Source organism: Odocoileus virginianus, chromosome 12 (assembly GCF_023699985.2).
Source record: "Odocoileus virginianus isolate 20LAN1187 ecotype Illinois chromosome 12, Ovbor_1.2, whole genome shotgun sequence".
NCBI lineage: Eukaryota > Metazoa > Chordata > Mammalia > Artiodactyla > Cervidae > Odocoileus > Odocoileus virginianus.
In genome coordinates, this window is record NC_069685.1 from 33,320,525 (window position 1) to 33,343,020 (window position 22,496).

Genomic DNA, 22,496 nt, shown 5'->3' on the forward strand with positions numbered 1-22,496 from the left:
TAAGAGTATGGCCAGGATGGAAACAAAAGGAACACCCCAGAGGCAAGTGTAGCAGGAACAAGACAGCGGAATGACTTGGATGGGCGTGTAGTGACATGTAGCTTGCAGAACAGGTCTTTCCCCTGAGCATCCCACCTGCTGACAAGGGGAGAAAGAAGGTGACCAGATGTTCAATCTATGGGTTAAATTAGTTTTTCAAACTCTGTTTTGTTTTTTGCCTGCTAACAGACACGTATTCTCATTCAACAAGTGAATGAAACAATCAGTAAATTAAGCAGTTAATTAAGCAATTATGTAAGTTAATAAGAAGGGAGGGCGTGCCCTACATTATCACAGGGATGTAGTTAACTAGGGCAGTGTCTTCCTGGGCCGTGAGCTGCTGTCTAAGGGACCTTTGCTTATGGATTCCTCCCTGCAGTCTCCTTGCGGTCTCTTTCTGGTCCGCATGACCATCCCTGCTTCAGGGCACTCAGGAGAGATGCTGTGAGGCAGTTTCATTCATCCTAGTTTGATTCTATAAGTTTGTTTACTTGGGTAAGATTGCTCATGTTCTTGGTAGAACGCTTTACCGCCTGAGCTACTGGAGAAGCCTTTGCTCATGTTCTTGGAAAGCCGCTCCTTCCCCTGCTCTTCTCAGCAGCATCTGGCCTTTGGGGATGGGGAGTTTATGTGTCCCTTGGAGGGGCGGAAGGGTGGGATTCTCTGACTCCTTTGGTCTCTAGGCATTGTTCATTATCTGTTCGGGTGCTGCTTTATCAGTGGCGGTGACCTGGTCTTGGCTGGCTTGCCTTTGCCACCTGGATGTGCTCTCTGGCCCATGTGGTTTCAGCTCAGCTCCTGGGCCTGCAGAGCTCTCAGAACAGCTGCATCATCGCCTCACAGCACCAGCGGTCATCTCTAGTCTTGGTGCAGGCTCCCCTGGCTCTCAGTGCAGCGTCCACACTACACGGGAGCTGAGGGTGGCTCGAGAAAGCCCAAACCATGCCCTACGTAACCAGGCAGGACTGTTCTGATCTCCAGATCAAACCAGCGGGTCAAGAATCCTCCCCACCCTCAGGGGTTCCTCACGTTATTGGATCCACACCTTGCCTCTGACTTCCTTTCTGTTATTTCTTTCTCTCCCAGGAGAGTAAGCATCGTGGCTTTACTGTTAAAAGTGGGAGAACTATCCTGTCTACATGATGCGAGCAGCCAGGGATCAGGTTCTGTCAGAATTCATTAGAGACTTAAAGGAACTAAGCAAATCCTTGCTCAAGACAATTTCCCCTTTCCCAGATTCTGCTTGCAAAATCCCATTTTTCTGCAAAAAAACCCCAAAACTTAAACATAACCTTACTCTCTCTATGTGCACTCCTCCTCTAAAGTTTATCTTATTTTCCCCTAAACCCACCCAACTCCATTCTCCACCTTTTACCTCCAAGGCTGATGCAAGATGTCCCAAGTTAACCGGGGCTAAGATCTTGTAAAAAGATCTTGCAAAAGAGAAAAGCTCCTTGCTAATTTTTCAAAAAATATCCTTGATGGTATAGGAATACCATTGACAGAACCAAAATAAGCAGAATAATATGCTTACTACCCTTGATAGTACAGAAATAAGCAATATAATATGTTTGTAGGACAGTGAAGAATGAATCTGAGGAGCAAGGAAAAGAAGGTCAGTTAGGGAGAGTGGGGCAGGCTGTCAACATCCTGGAAAAACCAGGTGGAGGACCTCGTTTGTCTTTATGTTTTGTTTTTAAGAGAAGTGTGATGGCAAAAGCAGAACTGAAGCAGCACCAGCTGCTGGGGGTGGCTGTGGGGTACAAAGAGGAAATCAGAAGCAGCAGGAGAGAGAGAACAGGAGTCAGACAGGCCCTAGGTTGGATCCCAGTCTTGGATTTTACTCTCTATATTACCTTGGCCAATTTCTTTTGAACCCAATTTCTTTTGAACTCTTTAATAAGTTTTCTTATTTATGAAACAGGGAAAAATAATACCTGCTTCATAGCAATGTTCGGAGAAGTAAAGATGATAGTGCATGAAAAGCATGCACATACACCAGATACTCAGTAAAATTTAGTCGCCTTCTCTCATGCCATCTCTGCTGGAAAGCTGTTGTAATTAACCAGCCATGATGCGTTTAAGATCTGGAGGCTAGTGTTGGCAATGAGAACTGGAAGGAAGGATCTGGTACAGGAAGAGCAGGTTTTAAGTGGTAATAAAGGACAGAGAATCTAAATGAACGTAAGGCAAATATTGTCCCTTACCTGGCACTGCTCAAACATGTTATTCCAACTTGGCTTTTGGCGGGACTAGTGTGACAAGTGTTTACAGGCCTCCTTGTCTGGGGTCACTGATCCAGGATAGCTCTGTTGTTTTTATACTGGAAGTTTCCAACCTTCAGTGTGTATAGGAATTGCAAAGGATGCTCATTTAATATACATATTCTGACCTCCCCCCATATTGCAGGGCCCCAGCCCTGAGAGATTCTGATTTAGTTCATCTTGAATGGGATCCAGAAATCTGAATTTTAATAGGTACTCCAAGTAATCTTAGGCAGGTGGGCTTCCCGTCCCACCATTATAAATCAGGGGAGTGGATGACAAAGTTATGAAAACTGAGTGTTCCTTGTACTTTTGCCGCTGAACAGAATGGAGCAAAAGGTTGCCTTTGGGTGTGGAAAAATATTCCTTAGGAAGAACTTTTTATCTGCTTGAGTGTTTGGACAATTACTAAGAACCCAAAGTTTGTTTCATAAACCATGAAAAAAATCTTTTTGCCTTAAGATGCATGGTCAGTGTCTTACTCAGCTTAGGCTGTCATAACTAAGTACCACAGACTGGGTGCTTAAACAACACAAATGTATTTTCTCACAGTGCTGGAAGCCAGAAGTCTGAGCTCATGGTACCAGTATGGTCAGGTTCTTACAGATGGCTGCCATCTCACTGTGTCCTCACAAGGAGAGGGTGAAGCCAGAAGCAAACTCTCTATTTCCTTAGGGCGCTGATTCCACCATGAGGGTTCTATGTTCATAGCCTTATCTAACCCTAATCACCTCCCAAAGACCTAATCTCCAGATACCATATTGGGACTTTTGTTGTTTAGTCGCTAAGTTGTGTCCAACTCTTTGCAACCCCATGGACTGTAGCCTGCCAGGCTCCTCTGTCCATGGGATTTCCCAGGCAAGAATACTGGAGTGGGTTGACATTTCCTTCTCCAGGGGATCTTCTCAACTCAGGAATCGAATCTGCATCTCCTGCGTTGGCAGGCAGGTTCAGACAGTGAGCCACCAGGCAAGCCTGCATTGGGGGTTACAGCTTCAACATGTGGATGTGTGGGGACACACAGTTCAGTCCAGAGTAATCTAATGTTACCAGCCATCTGTATCAGCTCTGAAGGAGCTGATGCTTGTAGGGCAATTGATTTAGGTCAGTGGTTCTCCAATGCTCTTACCAGAAGGAAGGCCCTATCCGATTTACCCTTGTGGTGCTAGATGAGTTGATCCACTGCATGGGGATTTAAAGGTAAAAACATGTCTGGCAAAATGATTTTATTGTTAGCATTACTAAAGGTAGACATCCTCTCCCATTCACCCTTACCCCTTCTTTACTTTCCATCCTGGAGGAGATGCTTTGTCAAAACCATCTGAGATTTGGGCCACGTTTATGCCTTATGGGGGAATTGATTGTGACTCATACCATTTTATCAGTTTGGATTAATGAAGCTTATCTTAATACTGTAAGGAAAGGTTTAAAAAAAAGACACTTCTTATGTGGATTCACAAATGAAAACAAGTAACATTCACAGTACTTTTATTTTGAAAGAGCAGTATAATTTGTTCCAGCTGAAAAATCTTACTTCACACTTAACTCAGTGTTAGAATCTTTTAAAGACAAAATCAAAATGACTCATGTGACTTGTGTTGTATAGTATTAAAACCCCACATTTTGGCTTAAATGCACAAAATGGAGGTATAGGTTCCAAAAGAAGAAGAGATAACTAAGAAAAAAAACTTTACTAAGAAATGCAAAGAAAAAAACTTTGAAAGAGTCATTTTCTGGTATTTTCAGATCACTGTCTTTGGGGAGAAAATGTAGGATTTTATGAGTGATTATCTTTGTGGGTAGCAGTCATTAGGTAAGAAACCCCATTCTAGTCAGATGTGACACTTTGATAATGAGTTTATTTCCCCAAAGATAACCCATCTGGGATAGATTGGAATTCCACAGACTTAACACATTCTGCATATATATTCTGTAGTCATGAATAATGTCAATATATTATCAATAGTAAGCACAAAATTCATCATTTATACAAGATGGAAATTCTAGCCATTTGAAGAGTGCCAGTTTAATAGTAAAATATTGATCTAATGAAGTCAGTACCACTAATGTAATAAGTGAGTATGTCAACTTTTTACAGTGACAATGTTTTTAAGATTTAAAAAAAAAAACCCTTTTCATAGAGTTTGGTCTTGAAACAAACGTCTCTTCTATGCAGTTCAATGAATGCTATTTTCCAGTTCTTGTCCACCTGAAAATTATCATTATACAAAGGCACATACACACAGCACAAAAACCACACACAAACACAGGCCTCCCCAACCCAGCCTTGAACCTCCTGGTTTCCCACACACACCGCATAGTTTACACACCTCACTCCATTATTCTTACACATCACACCTAATAATGGTCAAGCCAATGGCATTTGGGCTATCCTCGTGGCTCAGTGGTAAAGAGCCCACCTGCCAATGCAGGAGATGTGGGTTCGATCCCTAGGTCAGGAAGATCCCCTGGAGAAGGAAATGTCAACCCACTCCAGTATTCTTGCCTGAGAAATCCCATGGACAGAGGAACCCGGTATGCCGCAGCCCATGGGGTCGCAAAGAGTCAGACACGGTCGACTTAGGAACTGAACAACAAAAACACATGGCGTTTATTTAGCTTCAGAAGCATTATAATATAATGATTGCTGGTATGTACTTATATTTTTAAAACTTTTGTCAACTAAGGGATGAAGATTTTTTTAATTTAAGCATAAATTTTATTTTTAATAAAAATATTCAACTATGGTTAAAACTATTCAAAATGTGTAAAAGGGTATAAGTTTAAAGTAAACTCTCCCTTCCCCTGTGGCTCCTTAGTTCTACTCCCCAGAGCCCCAGGTATAAATACAATGAAAGGCTTCTTGTATTGCTTTCTAGAAACTCCCACGAATAGGTGTGTGTGTGGGTACATGTGTGTGTGTGTATGACTGTGTATGTACTTAGTTTTCGAAAGTTAACCACCTGATACTAATTGAGCAGTTAGAACGAGGGGTCAGTCACAGCACCCCCCTGCCCTTGGACAAGTTTACAAGCTTGTCCAGGAACATCTTTGGTTTCCTTACTTCTGTAGGTTTGCCTGGCCACATTTCCTTGGTATCTATCTGGGAAATCTCTGCCAGTAGCTTCAGTGCTCCTTTCTTAGTTTGAGGCCCACAGAGCTAAGAACTGAGTGAATGCTGGTGCCCACCTCTGAATTCACCAGCTAGAGATGCTCCCTAACGTCCATTTCCAGACCCTGAGAGAGGCCAATGTCTTCTCAAGTTAGTTTTCAACCCCTGACTATGTGAATGCTAATGGGTAGAAGGTATTTCTGGAATATATATTATAGAAGGAAAGCATATTTCCCCCAGATGTTCACTTTTAACTTGTAACTCTTATTCTTATTCAAAGGTCAGTAATGTGAAAGAGTTTAACTGGTACCTTTAATTCATACAAAAGATAAAAATCACAGATTTTTAAAAATGAAGTTACCTTAATCATTTCAATCAGTAAGAATGTTAGTACTGGGTTAAGGTGCAGATGTGTATTTATAATAATAGCCATTAACTATTAAAAATAATCACCATGTTAAAAATTATATTGCTTGTTTAGCATCATTTTTAGAGACTCAGAACTTTCAAAAATGCTTTTTATTCATGAGCCCTTGAGGAAAATCAGGAGCCTTTTATAAATTTCCATTTTACATCTGGGGTAAGGGAGCCCAAGGAAATGAAATTATTTACCCAGCATCACAGAAATTTAAAAATGAACTCAAATTGCTGTACATATCAATTAATGACATGAATTTTATAATGCATCTAAATCTTAACTAACATGGTAGGTGTTAGGATCTCAGTGCATGTTATTCTGGATACACAATTTGTGCCCTGTTGCTTTATTCCTGGTGGCTCAGATGGTAAAGAATCTGCCTGCAATGCAGGAGACCCAGGTTCTATCCCTGGGCTGGGGAAGATCCCCTGGAGAAAGGAATGGCTACCCACTCCAGTATTCTTGCCTAGAGAATTTCATGGACAGAGGAGCCTGGTGGGCTACATCCATGGGGTCGCTAAGAGTTGGATACAACTGAGTGACTAACACTGCCTTATTCATAAAGTACTACTTGTGATTTTTTAAACCATAAATCACTATATATCCTTTTAGTTCAGAGAGACCTACATAATATAGGTCATTAAACAACTCCTATTACAAAGGCACAGTTATTTTCAAAAATAAATCTAGACTGAATTCTCATTTTATAATTGCTAAATCTTGTCTGTATCACTAAAAAAAAAAAAAAAAAAAGAATTTTGTAAGTTTTTTGGAGGGTGGGGGAGTATGTTGGGATACCCGTAATAGAAAAGATAGAAAATCTAAGATCCTGAAAGATAGTACTTGGCCTAAATACTGGACTTTGTGTGCGTGTGTCAATGATCTTATTTAGTTAAAAATATGCAATGACTTGAGAGGATTGTTCTGGCCTAATTCTTGAAAAATTTAATATCTTTAGCTTTCAAGCCTAGTGCTTTGGTGCCAAGTACCTGTTTGTCCCTATATTCAAGACTTTTTAAAGCAGCAGTAAGTTTATTCCCACAGGTATGATGAGTTCCTGTCTTTATCAGGGTCACAAAGGGAGACCTGGAAATCGTTTATGTTATTATTCCTTGTGAATGTCATTCTCTATGGCAGGGGTCCCCAACCTCGGGTCAGATCAGCCAGGGCATTAGATGAGCAATAAAGTGCACAATAGATGTAATGTGCTTGAATCATCCGGAAACCATCCCCTCCACCCTGGGGGAAAAATTGCCTCCCACAAAACAGGTCCCTGGTGCCAAAAAGGTTGGTGATGGCTGCTCTGCGGAACACGAACTCTTGTTCTGCAGGGTTTCTGCTCGCTGGGTTCTAGCAGCCCTGATTGGGTGCAGGTGTAAACTTCAGGCGAGTCCTAGCATCTGACCTGGCGGTCCTCAGGCCACAGACCCGCCGTGTGTGTGCCCTGCACTCCAGAAATGGCACGATATGTGGGAAGAAGCGATATGCCCTAATACTCAACAGCTGGGGTTTTGTTGTTGCTGCTGCTGATTAGGTCAATGGAGGAGAGCCCGTCACTGAGGCGCAAGACGGCGATGCGGGAGAAGGGCCGGCGCCAAGCGGTCCGGGGACCGGCCTTCATGTTCAACGACCGGGGTACCAGCCTCACTGCAGAGGAGGAGCGCTTCCTCGACGCGGCCGAGTATGGCAACATCCCCGTGGTGCGCAAGATGCTGGAGGAGTCCAAGACGCTCAACGTCAATTGCGTGGACTACATGGGCCAGAACGCGCTGCAGCTGGCCGTGGGCAATGAGCACCTGGAGGTGACCGAGCTGCTGCTCAAGAAGGAGAACTTGGCACGCATCGGCGACGCCCTGCTGCTGGCCATCAGCAAGGGCTACGTGCGCATCGTGGAGGCCATCCTCAACCACCCCGGGTTCGCGGCCAGCAAGCGCCTAACCCTGAGCCCCTGCGAGCAGGAGCTGCAGGACGACGACTTTTACGCCTACGACGAGGACGGCACACGCTTCTCCCCGGACATCACCCCCATCATCCTGGCGGCGCACTGCCAGAAGTACGAGGTGGTGCACATGCTACTGATGAAGGGCGCCAGGATCGAGCGGCCGCACGACTATTTCTGCAAGTGCGGGGACTGCGCGGAGAAGCAGCGGCACGACTCTTTCAGCCACTCGCGCTCAAGGATCAATGCCTACAAGGGGCTGGCCAGTCCGGCTTATCTGTCCCTGTCGAGCGAGGACCCTGTGCTGACTGCCCTGGAGCTCAGCAACGAGCTGGCCAAGCTGGCCAACATAGAGAAGGAGTTCAAGGTAAGCTGCGCGCTCCACCGCGGCTGCTCCGCGCCCTCTTCCACTTCCCGGCGAGGCGCCTTCTGCAGTCTGCTCCCAAATCAGTTTTGCCCAGTGGATCTAAAATCTCAAGGGATCGGGAGCGTCGTTCAGAAATGATCTGATGATTTTTCTCTTCTCAGCCTGGTGCTGTGATAAATTTGTTTCAGTGGTGGGTATATACTGGATCAGAGAGCTCTAATGATGGTGGGGCTCTGTGTTCTGGTTAGGCGTTAAGTAGTACACGAGACTTCTCTTTTGTTGAAGGAGGGATTTGGTTATGGTCTTCCTTCCCAGTTCTTCCTCTTTTGTAGTTAGTTGTATGGTGGCACCCAATATAGAAATAGTTTTGTATGCACTGTTTATTGGCCCAAACATTTGTATATCCCTTTAGTGAAAAGACTAGTATAAAATTTTAAATGAATGACTAAAGTCATTTTGTTTATGACAAAAGTGTCTGCAACTGAAATCCTCGATTGAAATCTACAATATTCAGAATGGTGAGCTGTGGACATCAGGTCAACCCAGAAATGTAAAGACAGAAAAGTGGTTTGCTTTAGTAGATTTTTTTATGAGTGAACTTTTTTCTGGACATCATCTCCAGTCAACAGTATTATTTATTTTTATTAACAACTATACATTAATAGTGGAACATTGTTTAATTGTTACATTTTCCTATGCATTTCAGATGGTTCTGCTATTAAATCTAGGGCAGAAGGAGACTTTGAAGATCTGGTGAAAGTCAGACTGTTTTCTAGCAGGCTCTTGATTCCCATTATCCACCAAAGAGGATGATTCTAGGCATCAGTTGCTTGGATTATTTTTTGGATGCTGAGTTAATTTTTTTTAGTGTCGTGGTGTCAGATCACAGAAAAAGCAAATGTTCTGTTTTTTAGGTTTTATTGCAGTCTTTCTTACTTATTGAGAGTCACACAAATGCAACTAGCAATATAATTCAAGTTAACTAGTTGAAAGAAAATGGTAGGAAAATTTTTGGGGGATTTTCCCTTCCGTATATACCAGATTTCCTCGACATCCATCAACACTCATCTTGTGCTGGTGGAGATCTGGTCTTAGTATGATTTTATTTGTTATTCCATTAAATTCTTTCTTATATGAAGGCTGTGCATATTTATTGTGAAAATTTGGAAAATGTGGGAAAATACAAAGAAGGAAATAAGTATCACCTATATCTATCTACTCCCTTTGAAAAGATTCCTTATGTGGTATTTGAAAAGATTTATTTCCTTGTACCTAAAATGAATTATTATTATTATTATTTTTTTTACAGAGCTAAGGTAGAGCAAATTCCTAACTTCAAATTCTGTTTGAAAAGAAGTGCATTCAGATAAAAGTCTAAATGTCACTTTATTTCATCATAGTAATAAGAAGTATGGGCTTCCCTGGTGGCTCAGATGGTAAAGAATTCGCTTGAAACGCAGGAGAACTGGCTTTGATCCCTGGGTGAGGAAGATCCCCTGAAGAAGGGGATGGCTACCCACTCCGGTATCCTTGCCTGGAGAATCCCATGATTAGAGGAGGCTGGTGGGCTACAGCAAACAGTCAGACAGGATTAAGTAACACTTTCACTTTTCATAAAAAGTATAATGCGAAATTTATTATTTTACTATTCCAAGGGTCACTCAAAGCTTGTTTTTATGCATTTTTCTTGGTATGTACTGAAAGTCTATATAAGAAATTCTGCAAATATTTTCCTAGATTATGTTTTAATAATTAACAGAAGATGGTGACATAGGTAATTCTGCCCAGAGAAGTAGTCTCAGTGAAGTAATGTTAAGAAAATGTGTTATTCATAGTTCTCCCCTTGATGCTACTAAACCCATATTGATAATACATGGAATCTCCTTTACCCTGACATAAAGAGGCACCTCTGATAACCTTTCAAAGATGAGAAATGATTACAAATGAAGAGGCAAAAGGAGGAGAAAACACAACTGAGTTTAAGAAGGCATCCATAAAGCTGCCAGCTATCTAAGGGTATGCAAAACTCATTGAAATCTCACGGTTCCTTTTTTCTGAATTATATGGAAGGTGTTTTTGTAGTGTAACCATTTCAAAGGCAAAATACAGACAGTTCTTTGTAAGTTATGGTCTCGTAGGACTACAGGTCTCTCTCTCCTGACTAAATGTTTCTTTTCTTACCATATTCACTTGTTCTTGTTATCCTTTTCTTATTTTGTTATCCTTTTCTTTTCTTATCTGTCTGCTTTTCATCGCTTTGCCTTCTCATCCCACACTCATGTCCATCTGTCAGGACTTTAGACAGAAAAAATAGTGGTTTCACAGCACTGACCCAGAGACTGCCTCCCCTGAAAGGGCAGGAAGTAAAGCTTATTTCTGAGTCAGGGTCACTTAATCTGCCCTATTCCATGGTGTTCATTATATTCTTTGCATAAAGACTTTGAGCTTAAAGTGCTAGCCTTGAAATAAAACAAACAAACAAACACATTCCCTAGTGAAAAAGACATGATTTTTTTTCCATTTCAAATTCGTATGAGTATTCATCTTATCAGTGGCCTGTAAGACCCAGTATCTCATCCCTCAGACTGCCATCACTTAGGTGCTTCAGAGGAGGTTCTCAGCCATCGTGCAGTCTTCAAAGGTCCTTGAAGAGTACAGGTGCATGGTGTCAAAAACATATGAAGGTTATTATCCCAAGAGTTGGACATTCGAGGATATAGATTTAGATAGATGAGTGGAGGACAGCTTGGTGACAGGTTATTAAAGAAGTGTTTTCAATGTGCAAATGCTGTCTGAAGCTGTTCTGAGAAACGGAGTGTTGGAGAGGCTAAGCTCCATGTCTCATCTTCCAAATGTCAGTGGCGAGGAAGCTAGCCATTTATTAAGCTGAAATTTCCTAATTCTGAATCAATGATGCACTTTAAAAAAAGGCATTGTGCTTTCCCTGTGCCTCAGATTTTCCCTTTGTAAAGTAGAACAACAATTTCAAGTTATATGACAGTAAGACAGTAAGGAAGAGGAAAATGAATGTAGTCCAAAAGCAAGGTAGCATTTGATAGCAGGAAAATACTCTAGGAATCATCCGCCTATACAGACCTCTCGTTTCACAAGTGAGAAAACAAAGACAATAGCCAACGTACCATCTGCTAAGCCTAGGTTTGGGTGCCTTGAGTCCCAGTTCTAGCTCTTCTATGTAACATGCTGTACCTGGTAACGTGGAAGCAATTCTGTAGTTGATGTGGACCAAGCCCACTCAAAGCATTTAATCCTCATAGCAGCAGTACTTTGCTGTGCTGTGCTGAGTCGCTCAGTCATGTCTGACTCTTTGTGACCCCATGGACTGTAGCCTGCCAGGCTCCTCTGCCCATGGGATTTCTTAGGCAAGGATACTGGAGTGGATTGCCATGCCCTGCTCCAGCGGATCTAACCCACCCAGGGATTGAACCCAGGTCTCCCACACTGGAGGCAGAGGCTTTACCTCAGCCACTAGGGAAGCCCAGCAGCAGTAATAGATAGGCTTATTCTCATCAGAGAGTTCTCACCTTCTATAAGGTCACACAGCTAGGAAGTGGTGGAACCAGTATTCAAATCCAGGAAGTCTGGTTTCGGATTTACCCTTTTAACCACTACACTGTCCTGCCTCTTTTATTATTAGGGAGGGGATCTGACAGGAGCAAACCTGCTTAGAGTTGAATTTTAGTTTTCCTGTTAAGAATTAAAAGGGATTAAACCATGAACGTTAAAAATCTCCTGAAAGCTGCAGACAGGTTGTGATGAGGCCCAGGCTTCAATGTTCTTCCTCTGGCTTGAGCAGGCCTTTCAGATTTTGAGTTTCTGCTCTGTAAAGTGGGCTGCAGACCCATCTGGTAAATTTGTGGAGGACCGTGGTAATGGAAAAGTCACACAAGAAAGATAACCAAGCCAAACTAAATTTAGAGAAGATCACTAGAAAATTTGGACCAGACGAAAGGTCTGAGTTGTGAAGTAGTGAGAGACAGGACCTCATGGTAGAACTGATGGAGTCAGCTGCCAGGGTTCCCTGGGAGCTCTGCATATATTGGCGAAATGGTATTCTGTAAGCCCAATAGAAGAAATCGCCATTACCTCCATCTCTGATTATTTTCTGTACTTGGATAGCAGATTTCTTCCAGGAGGAAATGATTAAATTGTTACAAAAACAAAGTGTTGTCCTTGCAACTTATTTGTTTTTTGCTTCCTGACTGATGTTTTAGTGGATGTGAAAAAGAAGCACAAAGCTTTCTTTAATATCAGATAATTTACAGGTTATAATTTTAAAGATAATGAGTTAGTATTTGGGTGTTAACCGCAGAAGTGGTTTCTATGTTTTATTTGAGAAGAGAAAAGTCTTTTTTTACTTCTGATCAATGGAGAATCGGCCATCCTGTGTCGTATCAAATCTTATAGAACAGTCTGAACTGACGAGTAACAGGAGGAAATTTCATTTAAAAAATGTACTAAAAGGGGAGCTTTATATGGAAACAGACATGGATTTAATACTTCTTCTGGATGCTATAATAAAATATTTCATTAGTCTTCCAGGAATGGAAGGCAGATGGATATTTAACTGACACTCTGCATAGAAACCAGAGATTGAACATTTTATTAATTTTATCAGTTGCATGGTACCAAACTTGAATGGAAACCAAAGACTGAAGTTTTTATTCATTTTATTTGTTCCCTTATGAGGGGAAAAGGATTAACTGCAACTCTTCTTTATCTGAATTTCTGATATCTGAAATGGAAACTATTCTAGTCTGTGTAGGCTTTAAACAGTCTTTCCTCTTCGTGTTTACCTTAGTTGGTGCAGTGATTTTTGCACATCAAATCAAGTTAATTATTTAAGGGGAAAAATGGAAATTTTTCATGTTGTATGAAGATGATTTAAATATTTTAAGTATGATATTTGGAAACTGAGAAATTCTGCCATCCTAAATGCTACCCAGTTATTAGACATGTACAGTATCTCAGGACATGTTGAAACGAGGAATTCTATTTTCCTCAAGTGAACCGAACTAGATTATCATCTGATAATATTATCATTATTATTATTAATTTTCCTGATTTTAGTGAAAGTTGTAGAAGTGGAACTGGGGGTTGCAGAAGTAAGACATTTTCCTGAGAGATGGTCATTAACACCTGGATTGGAACCAATGGGCTGGAAATAGAGCGCCATTCAGAAGGTAGCAGGGAATGCTGACAAATGCCTGCTACCAGTTCATGGCACTATATAAATATGCTAATGAAATTAAAGATTCACAGATTATTTTTAGCAAGGTGTTAGTTCCAGTGGCCTGAAAAATTTTCTCTCAGGTATTGATATTCTGCAACCGTTGAGAATTCAATGATATATAATCAGACATTTCTCTCCTGGTTCTACAGGATGTGATAATGTGCCCTTCAGACAAACAAGGAAAAAATACCCTCTGTGTTGGTACCTGTCCTCCTCTTTGCTTTCACTATAAACCGTCATTCTCAAACACAAGTGTGTGTCAGAAACACTGGGAGAGTGTGTTGACACATTGCTGCCCCTCATTGTCAATTTCTAATCAGGATGTCTTGGGTGGAGTCTGAGAATTTATGTTTCTAACACATGTCCAGGTGTTACTGAGGCTGCTGGCCTGAGGACTACGGTTTGAAAAGTGCTGTCTCCAATAAGGCAATGGATAGTAAACCAGACAGGTTATTTTCATGTATAGTCAGTTTTCTATGTCAGATCACCACTTAAGGAATTTTCATCATAGAAATGGCTTTGTTTTGGCTTTAAGAAAACTACTGTTTATCTGTACAAGAGAGACGCAATTTGATACTCTTTTGATACTTTGGCCTTTCAGCATTAAACATTTATCCAGTCTTTCTTAATGAAAACCAGTTACTTACTTGCACACCATTTTCAGAACTGTCTTATATGTATTAGGTACTGGTTAAGGAGGGAGGTGGAAGCAAATCCAGCTGGTATCTAACTCAACAAACCTTGCATCTTCCTGAGGGCTAAAACTTCCTGCCCAGAGTTAGGTAGACTTTTTCTAATTTACAAAACCCCTGAACACTTTCCATTGAACTAAAGCACATTCTCTGCATTAAACTCTAACCATCTTGTTCTTAGAATGACTATCGGAAGCTCTCTATGCAATGCAAAGACTTCGTGGTGGGTGTGCTGGATCTTTGCAGAGACTCAGAAGAGGTAGAAGCCATTCTGAATGGAGACCTGGATTCGGCAGATCCTCTGGAGATGCACAGGCACAAAGCTTCACTGAGTCGGGTCAAACTTGCCATTAAGTATGAAGTCAAAAAGGTGAGTGGCCTACTTTCATCCAGCTCCATATTGAAATAAACATGTAATATCAACTATGCCATAATCCCAGGAGAGGTTTTTAAATAATAAAAACAGATATTATTGACAAAGAAATTTTTTCCTTTATTAAATAGATTAAATGGTATCATGGTGAAGTTTTGAGTCAAGTACCTAGTTCCAATCTTTTCCAGTTTTTATCCATTGTCGGATCTTGGGTAAATCATAAAATTTCTTTAAATTTCATTTTCCTCATATAAAAGGAGAATAATACCTCATACCTATATCAGGGTTTTGGTGGGATTTCAGTGGATTAAGATATGCAAAAGAAATTTGTAAACTGCTCATAGCAATGTGGTTAATGATAATAAAATCTGTTACTTGTATACATTTTTGTAAGGCACTGTTACATATGTACTCATGTTAACCTTGTGACAAGCCTTTGTTATTATGCATCTCATCTATAAAATAGGTGTTTGGTGATGAGATTTTTATTCTATAAGGGCACTGAGGTTCACCAGACTTAAATGACATGTCTAAGATCATACAGCTATGGAGTTTTATGCAGTTGCCAAAAAAATAAAAATTATGATTGCTTTTTTACTCTGGGTATTGCAGATAGAACTGTTACATGTATGTATTTGCTACTTGTGTGGGGCTTTAAATAATTCATATCAATTGTAGTTATGTTGTTCCACTTATAATAAAAATCTCAGCTATTCAGAATCTAATCATTTATGCATATTTTACATAACTTAAATTTTTATACTTTAAATCATGAAAAAGTAAGCTAGTGTTAGGAGTAGATCTGGGTTCACAAACTGGTCAATCTGTGTATAGTGGAATCTTCTCTTGTTCCTGCAGTGTGGTGTGGTGTTTAAGAGGGCAGACCCTGGAGCTAACTTGCAAGAGTTCAAGTCCTGACTTGTCTTCTCTGGCAGGGCAAACCTCTTGATCAATCTAAACCTCGTTCTGCTTATTGGTGGTGGAGACAACTACTATTTCAGTTGTTTTAAGGATTACATGAGCTAATGCAAGTAAAGTAATTAGCACAGGCATAGTGTTAATACCTGGTGATTGCTCAGTAATTATTAGCTAATCACATTTCTGCATTTGAAAATTCATTCTCAGAATGATGACTCTTGAGACTTCCCTGATGGTACAGTGGCTAAAACTTTGTGCTCCCAATTCAGGGGACCCCAGTTTGATCCCTGGCTGTGGAACTAGACCCACAACCTAAACCTGTCACAGTGGAAATAAATAAATAAGAATGATGATACTTAAGTTCAGTTCTTAGTCATCAAAGACATTTCATGTTTATTGTGCTGGTTTGGTCCTTAGTGGTAGGTTATAGCCAATTTAAACAGAAAAGAATTGAGTAAGAAATATTAGCAGGCTCACAGACTCTTTGAGAGGTGGAAGAGCAAGATTATCTAAGCTGTGCTTGCAGAAACCTTGCCCAGAGCCAGGCCTAGAATTAACCTGGTAAAAAGGTTTCTATGACCCAAACAGAACAATTCTGCCTCTGCTGTAGAGGGTCAGTTCCCTATCAACAGAAAGGACTTCCTGAGTCCTGCCTGTTGTTAAAGGCTCCTTCCAAATCAGAGGTATGCACACATGCCTCTGACCAGGGGAACCCAGGACAGTGTTTGCACCTTAGCAGCCGGTGAACATGGGGTAATCTGTGTGTGTGTGTGTGTGTACACACAGTTCTACCACAATGTAGAGAACTTCCACATTGTGGTTTTCACAAAATTATAGTCAGCACATAATGACAGATCTCCCCTCTACTTAATAAGAAGTGAAATATGAAGATTCTCATTAAATGTTGGTGTAAAATAACTTCAAGAAATTGTCAGTAACAAGGTAATTGAATTGGCTCAACTGGCCCCTCTCAGAGCAGGCATGCTAGTTGACATCTTGCTGTACTGGAAGAAAAAGATAGCTTTGAATAAGATTGATATTAAACTGTTTTTAGAAAACTAGACATTTATTCACAGACCTTGCAACAGGCATCTCTTGCCTTTAGCTCCTGAGAGGAGAGAATTGATTTCAGTTGTCACTGGTTCTTTGTCATTGCTTTCAAAGTGTCATATTAGCAGAGACAGCTCATCTACAGATATGCTTCTGTTAACCAAACTGTCTTCCAGAGTGAATGTCTTCTTGCATGTTAATTTTAAATGAATTGATATGTAGGGTTACAATGTATGAGGTGTCAGTTAATAATAAATTTCCTGTCAGTCAACCACCAGAAAACAACAGCAAAATGTATCTGGAACTGAAAGATTTAGGACTTTGCACGTACTTCTGGTTTTGTCTATTTTATGCTATAAAATGAGCATTAGTTAAAATCTTTGATTTGGAATCTTCACCCAATAAATGTATATAAGAAGTTTATTCTGTAATGTCCCCAAAGCCCCAGATCCTCTTTCTTTCTTTCTCTCCAAAGCTTCCTTCATTCTTCACTCAACACTCACCCATCTCCATCTAGCAAGGAGCAAAATTTCTTCCACCCACTTCTGCTACTTCCTTTTCCCATCATCTCCTTTCTAGTCCCCAAGTGAAATAACCTCTTGGGTTGTAATATTCATGAACCCTACAGACTATGGCACTGAAATTGAGCATAGCTACATGCATGGCATTGGGATTTCAAGATACTTCATTGTGAAATTTTTCCCCTTGTAATTTAATAAACATATTTATTCAAATCAGTCCATAATTCCACCAAGGAAACCAGTTTTATATAATGTTAAATTATTTAGGTCCCCTAAGAAACTCAAGATGTCTCTTCTGCCATCTTTCCAATATCTGCTTCCAATTGCGATTCTGGGTCTATTGAGTTCTTTCTAAGCTCAGAGTTCCCAGGGCTTAGGTCTTCCCTAGGAATCACTATGAGTTCACCCCAAGCCTTAGAGACTCAATGACAGTTAATCAAGAAAATGAAAACACAAAAGATATGAATTGAAGCCTGAACATGAGTTTAACGTTTATGTGGGAAAAGATTTTTTCAGTATAAAAGCAGTAGAAATAGAAAACAAAAATATAAATTATTTGACTATATGTAACTTAAAACCTCTGTACATCAGAAAGATCATAAAAAGGAGAAGGGCAAACTAGGAGAATTTTTCTCTATAGTATAACTTAGAGAGACAGAGGATTGATATTCTTTTTTTTTTTTTTAAACAGGTCATTCCTTTCCCTTTAAAAAATTATTTATTTATTTTTGGCCACACTGGGTCTTCATTGCTGCCTGTAGGCTTTCTCTAGTTGCCACAAGCAGGGGCTACTCTCTAGTTGTGGTGCTCGGGCCTCTCTCTTTGCAGAGCACCAGCTCTGGGATGCGTGAGTCCAATAGCTGTGGCATGTGGGATCAGTTGCTCTGAGGCATGGGGGATCTTCCCAGACCAAGGACTGAACTCGTGTCCCCTACATTGGCAGGCAGATTCTTAAGCAGTGGACCACCAGGGAAGTCCCAGGAATGATACTCTTGATAACCAAAGTGCACAAGCAAATTTATAGGGAAAATTTCCAGAGGTCTATAGAAAACTAAGCAAAAAGCTTCTATAGGTAGGTAATTCACAGAAAAGAAAATTCAAATGGCTAACAAATGTATTTCAAAATTTCAAACCCTCTAGTAATATGAGATGCATATTACCATATAAATACCATCTTTCCTCACTCAAATTATTAAAAAAGTAAAAATTATAAAAAAATTACAATTCTCAGTGCTTTTAGTGAAATGAGCAATCATACTGTACTGGTGGGGATGAACAATAAGGTGTTCTTTATGAGGGAGTGGATGTTGAAGATTATTCATCTCTGAGTTACTTCTGAGGGGTCTCTAAGGTAAATCATACAACTAAAAGATAGTAAATATTGTTACTGTTTGCAGTTACACACATTATTCTACAAAAGAGAATGGAACAGAGTGGAGGGTGAAATTTGGTTTTTGAAAATAAGTACAAGAAAAGTAACTTTTAGGCAAAACCATTCGTCGTTTTCCAATTAGAGTAATGGATTATTTGCTACCCCCCAAAAGTCCCGAGCTCTAATTATGACTGTACCTCTATCCTCTGACTTGTGGATTAATATCAATCCATACCCACACATAGAAATAACAGGAGTCCTGCCTCCCTCAAGTGAGCCTTGTGTATTTTAAGGAAGCCTGTGACAAAGATAAAAGATACCAGAACTTGATGGACCATTGAATCTGGAAAACCAAGCTCTTGAGAAAGAGGAGAACTTTCCTGAGTTCTTCCCCCTTCCTCTGTTTCCTCCAACAGTGAGATTAGGTTTAACTATAGAAAGATCATCTAGAAAAGAGATATGCAGCCACATAGACACCTAAAATTATCCACTGTATTTGCATAAAATGTGCAAAGAAAGTCCAGAAATTGAGCAATGCAATGAAAGAGTGGTAAATCCACTGCAGAGACTTTGGGCTGAATGTGCTGGCCAGAGCGGGAATGGGTTCTGCATATCAAACCTTTGCCAGGTGTGTGCCCGGCACGGAGTGCTAACAGCGGGTTAGCTCCTGGTAGCAGCATTTTGCACTCAGTAGGTTTGAAATACAGAAAACATGTACAGTATAAGTTTTCAGGATTTTTAAAATTTTTATATTTTTGAAGCATGATTGATTTACAGTATTGTGCCAATCTCGACTTTATAGCAGAGTTCTTCACAATTCAAAGAACTTTAAAAAGATGACTGACCTAGTTTCTGTTCACGAGAATATTTGCTTTTAAATATTATAAACTGTGGCTCCAGCAATAAAAACAAAAACAGAGTGTTCCTAGCATGTTTCTGTACAACAGTATTCCCGTGAATATAGTTCTTGGAAAAGCTAATTTGGTAAAGAAGACAGTGTAATGTGAATTTTATTTAAGTTGAAATTTATCAGCTGCCCCTATTGGTGGCTCAGTTTATAATCTATCAGTTATTTGACAGAGAATAAAGGTTGTTCTCTATGCTCCGGTAGTTTTATTCCACTGGAAGACTGAGATTTTTCTTGTATGGCAAGCATTTTCCCTTTAAATCAGAAAACCTCAAATAAGGGTATTATTTCTGTAATGGTTTCAATTTATTGGTCCACTGAAGTTAGGAAACTGCATACAAATTTTATTTAGCTTGCTATGACTGGTATGGAGGCACAAAGAGATTTTTTAGGAGGTAAAACACTTTTAAGAGATAAAGGTTACTGCCCTATTTTGAAAGTCATTGAAAACAGCAAAACTCATCTCCTAAGGGGATTAGCTTCTTTGCCCTCATTTACTACTATTATATTGGTTTTATTTTCTTTTAAAAACTGTTCCTTCTGTGCTTGTATTAGGATTTTAAATTGTCACAGGAAACTATCTATTTGTGTTTTCTTTCTGTGGATTAAAAGGAATCAACAGATGCCATATGGTGCTGTATTATGATCTCAATCACCGGTGTAGAAAACAAGATTATGGTTACCAGGGCTAAGAGCGGGAAGGGATAAATTGGGATATTGGGACTGGCGTATATATTAAATAGATGTTAATAACTAATAAGAAACTGCTACACAGGGAACTGTGCTCAGTACTCTGTAGTGGTCTATATGGGAAACGAACCTAAGAAAGGGCTTCCCTGGTGGCTCCGAGGTGAAGAATCTGCCTGTCAATGCAGGAGACATGGGTTCCATTCCTGGTCTGGAAGATCCCCCAGGATGCAGAGCGACTAAGTCTGTGTGCCACAGCTCATGAGCCTGTGTTCTGGAGCCCAGGAGCCACATCTCATGAGCCTGAAGTCCTGGAGCCCGTGCTCCACAGCAAGAGAAGCCACATCCGATGAGAAACCCATGCATTGCAACTAAAGAGTACCCCTACTCACCACAACTAGTGGAAAGCCTGCATAGCAAGAAGACCCAGCACAGCCAATAAATAAATAACTAAATAAAATGATCTTTAAAAAGAATCTAAAAGAAAAAAATGGGTATATGTATAACTGGTTAACTTTGCTGTACACCTGAAATGTATGCAGCATTGTAAGTCAACTATACTCCAATAAAATTTTATAAAAAGAAATAAAAAGGTAGAATTAATACTATGAGATACACCTGAATTAAGCTGAATTTTATTTTATTTTATTTTAAGCTGAATTTTAAAGTATAACTAATGAGGTACAAACACCATGATTTTTGCTAGCATTTAACATATGTTAAGTGTTTGCATTGTATTATATAAGTCACACCAGGTCAAAGGTTGATCTTTACATAAGGCCATGTGTAAAGGACTGATTTCCACCAAGTCTTTAGAGCTTTGTAAACCCTGCACAGTATAATTAATGCCACAGAGCATTTACAGATTTAAATGTAAAGATTAGCTCAAGGATGGAGAGCAAGAAGAGGGAGCCATGCTACAACGTTAATATTTCTGTACTCAGGAGTTTGAAACCTAGGAAAGAAGAGCTGGACACTCACCAAAGGGGAATGTGTCCATCAGTTTCATACGAACACATGTCCAAGTGCCTTTTAACTTCATGTGGATTTTCTGTTTTACAGAAACCTTGACCTATTTTAAAAAAAAAGTGCATGTTGACTTCCCAAGTGTTAATCTGGTTTGATGACATTGTATACTCCACCTGTAGATTTCTCTGAATGCACCATCCTATTCCTAAGCTGAGCCTGGCTGGAGTCACAGGACTGCCTTTTATTTACATCTGTCCCACTTGGGATCATCCAGACCCCAAGACATTTGGACCAACATTCAAAATTAACACTGTTTTAAATGCTGATTGTTTATCTTGGCAAGTACATGGACTCCAAGTCTCTGTTCTAATAACTTTTTAACATTTATGTAGAGCTTACTGTGTACCCCTAGAGCAGGGACCATTTATGACTTACTGAAACACTGAAGCTCCTTTTTCATCTTCTTGTACCAAATACTGAACACCTGCCTGGCATCTATGAAGGGTTTATGACATTGTAAAGAATAAAATGAATTAATGAATGAGACAGGCATTTAAGAACCATGGAGGAGATGAGGATTTTTAACACAGAAGGAGGGGTGAAGCAGGAACATAAGGATCCAGCAGAGTACAGAGCAGAAATGGAAATTTGGAGAAATTCTTGGCAAGAATCCTAGGAAATTGTTACACAGACCCCCAGGAAGCCTTCAACTTTGATTATATTTCATCATGAATTTAAATAATGGCTGCATTGGTCTTGAAATACTGTTTTCAAAAATTAGAACTTTGAAAGAGTGACAGAATCTTGAATTTGCAAAGAAGATCTAATATATGCTTAGAAGCTGGCAATAACCTGTGAGCCTCTGGACCTGGGATGTCTATAGCTGAATTGAAAGGAACTTACAAGATAAAATGCACCCCTTTGCATTGAACTCATCAAGCTATAAAAAATATTGCACCTTATTCTTAGTACTTTCAATCTCCCCAGTCCTACTAGTCTGTGTTAATGGGGAAAAAATTCAGTTAAGAATGTCAAACCTGATATTTGTAAATTCATCCTCACCACCTCTGTCAATGGATTGTCAAGTTTGCCTCTGCACAGTGTTGGCAGCTGTCATAGCAAAGTCAATGGATCTCCCAAAGGGCGGGTGCACACTGGGAGAAAGAGTGGGGATTTGGGGAGAACTGTACCTTTCCCACCCACCCTAGGGGAAGAGGTTTTATTCATCTATTTATTTTTTCTCTTCTTGTTTTAAAATTAGAATAGCTGATTGGAGGCTATACACCACTGAGTGAAGACCTGTTTATTTCCTTGTAGGTATGCTAGTGATAAATATCCAAGTAACTAGAAGAATTGCCTAGAGTTACTAAAAAGCATTCAGATAATTTCCTGGAACTTGATTAGAGTTGAATGCTATGCCTAGGAAGAACTGCAGCTGCTTTCTTTGCATCTCAGAATTTGCAAAAACATTTCACATTTTACGAGTATTTCCTAAACAGGTTCTTTGTCGTTTATTGCATTTATATAGAAGATCTTGATTCCTTGATTTTTGTGCTGCTAAGCACTCTTTTTTAATACTATATCAACACTCATAGTTGAATTGTGAGTGACCCTGAA

General features: G+C 40.0%; 1 protein-coding gene across 6 annotated transcripts in view; it reads left to right on the plus strand.

The window, feature by feature from the left end:
• The window catches only part of TRPC3 (transient receptor potential cation channel subfamily C member 3), a 71,589-nt gene that overhangs the window by 14,273 nt on the left and 34,820 nt on the right, over positions 1 to 22,496 (plus strand). For all 6 annotated transcript variants that reach the window (XM_070474906.1, XM_020913179.2, XM_070474901.1 and 3 more), the window contains exons 2-3: positions 7,368 to 8,139; positions 14,264 to 14,452. In XM_070474906.1, coding sequence (XP_070331007.1) covers positions 7,368 to 8,139; positions 14,264 to 14,452 — 961 coding nt within the window. The remainder of the gene's footprint in view (positions 1 to 7,367; positions 8,140 to 14,263; positions 14,453 to 22,496) is intronic.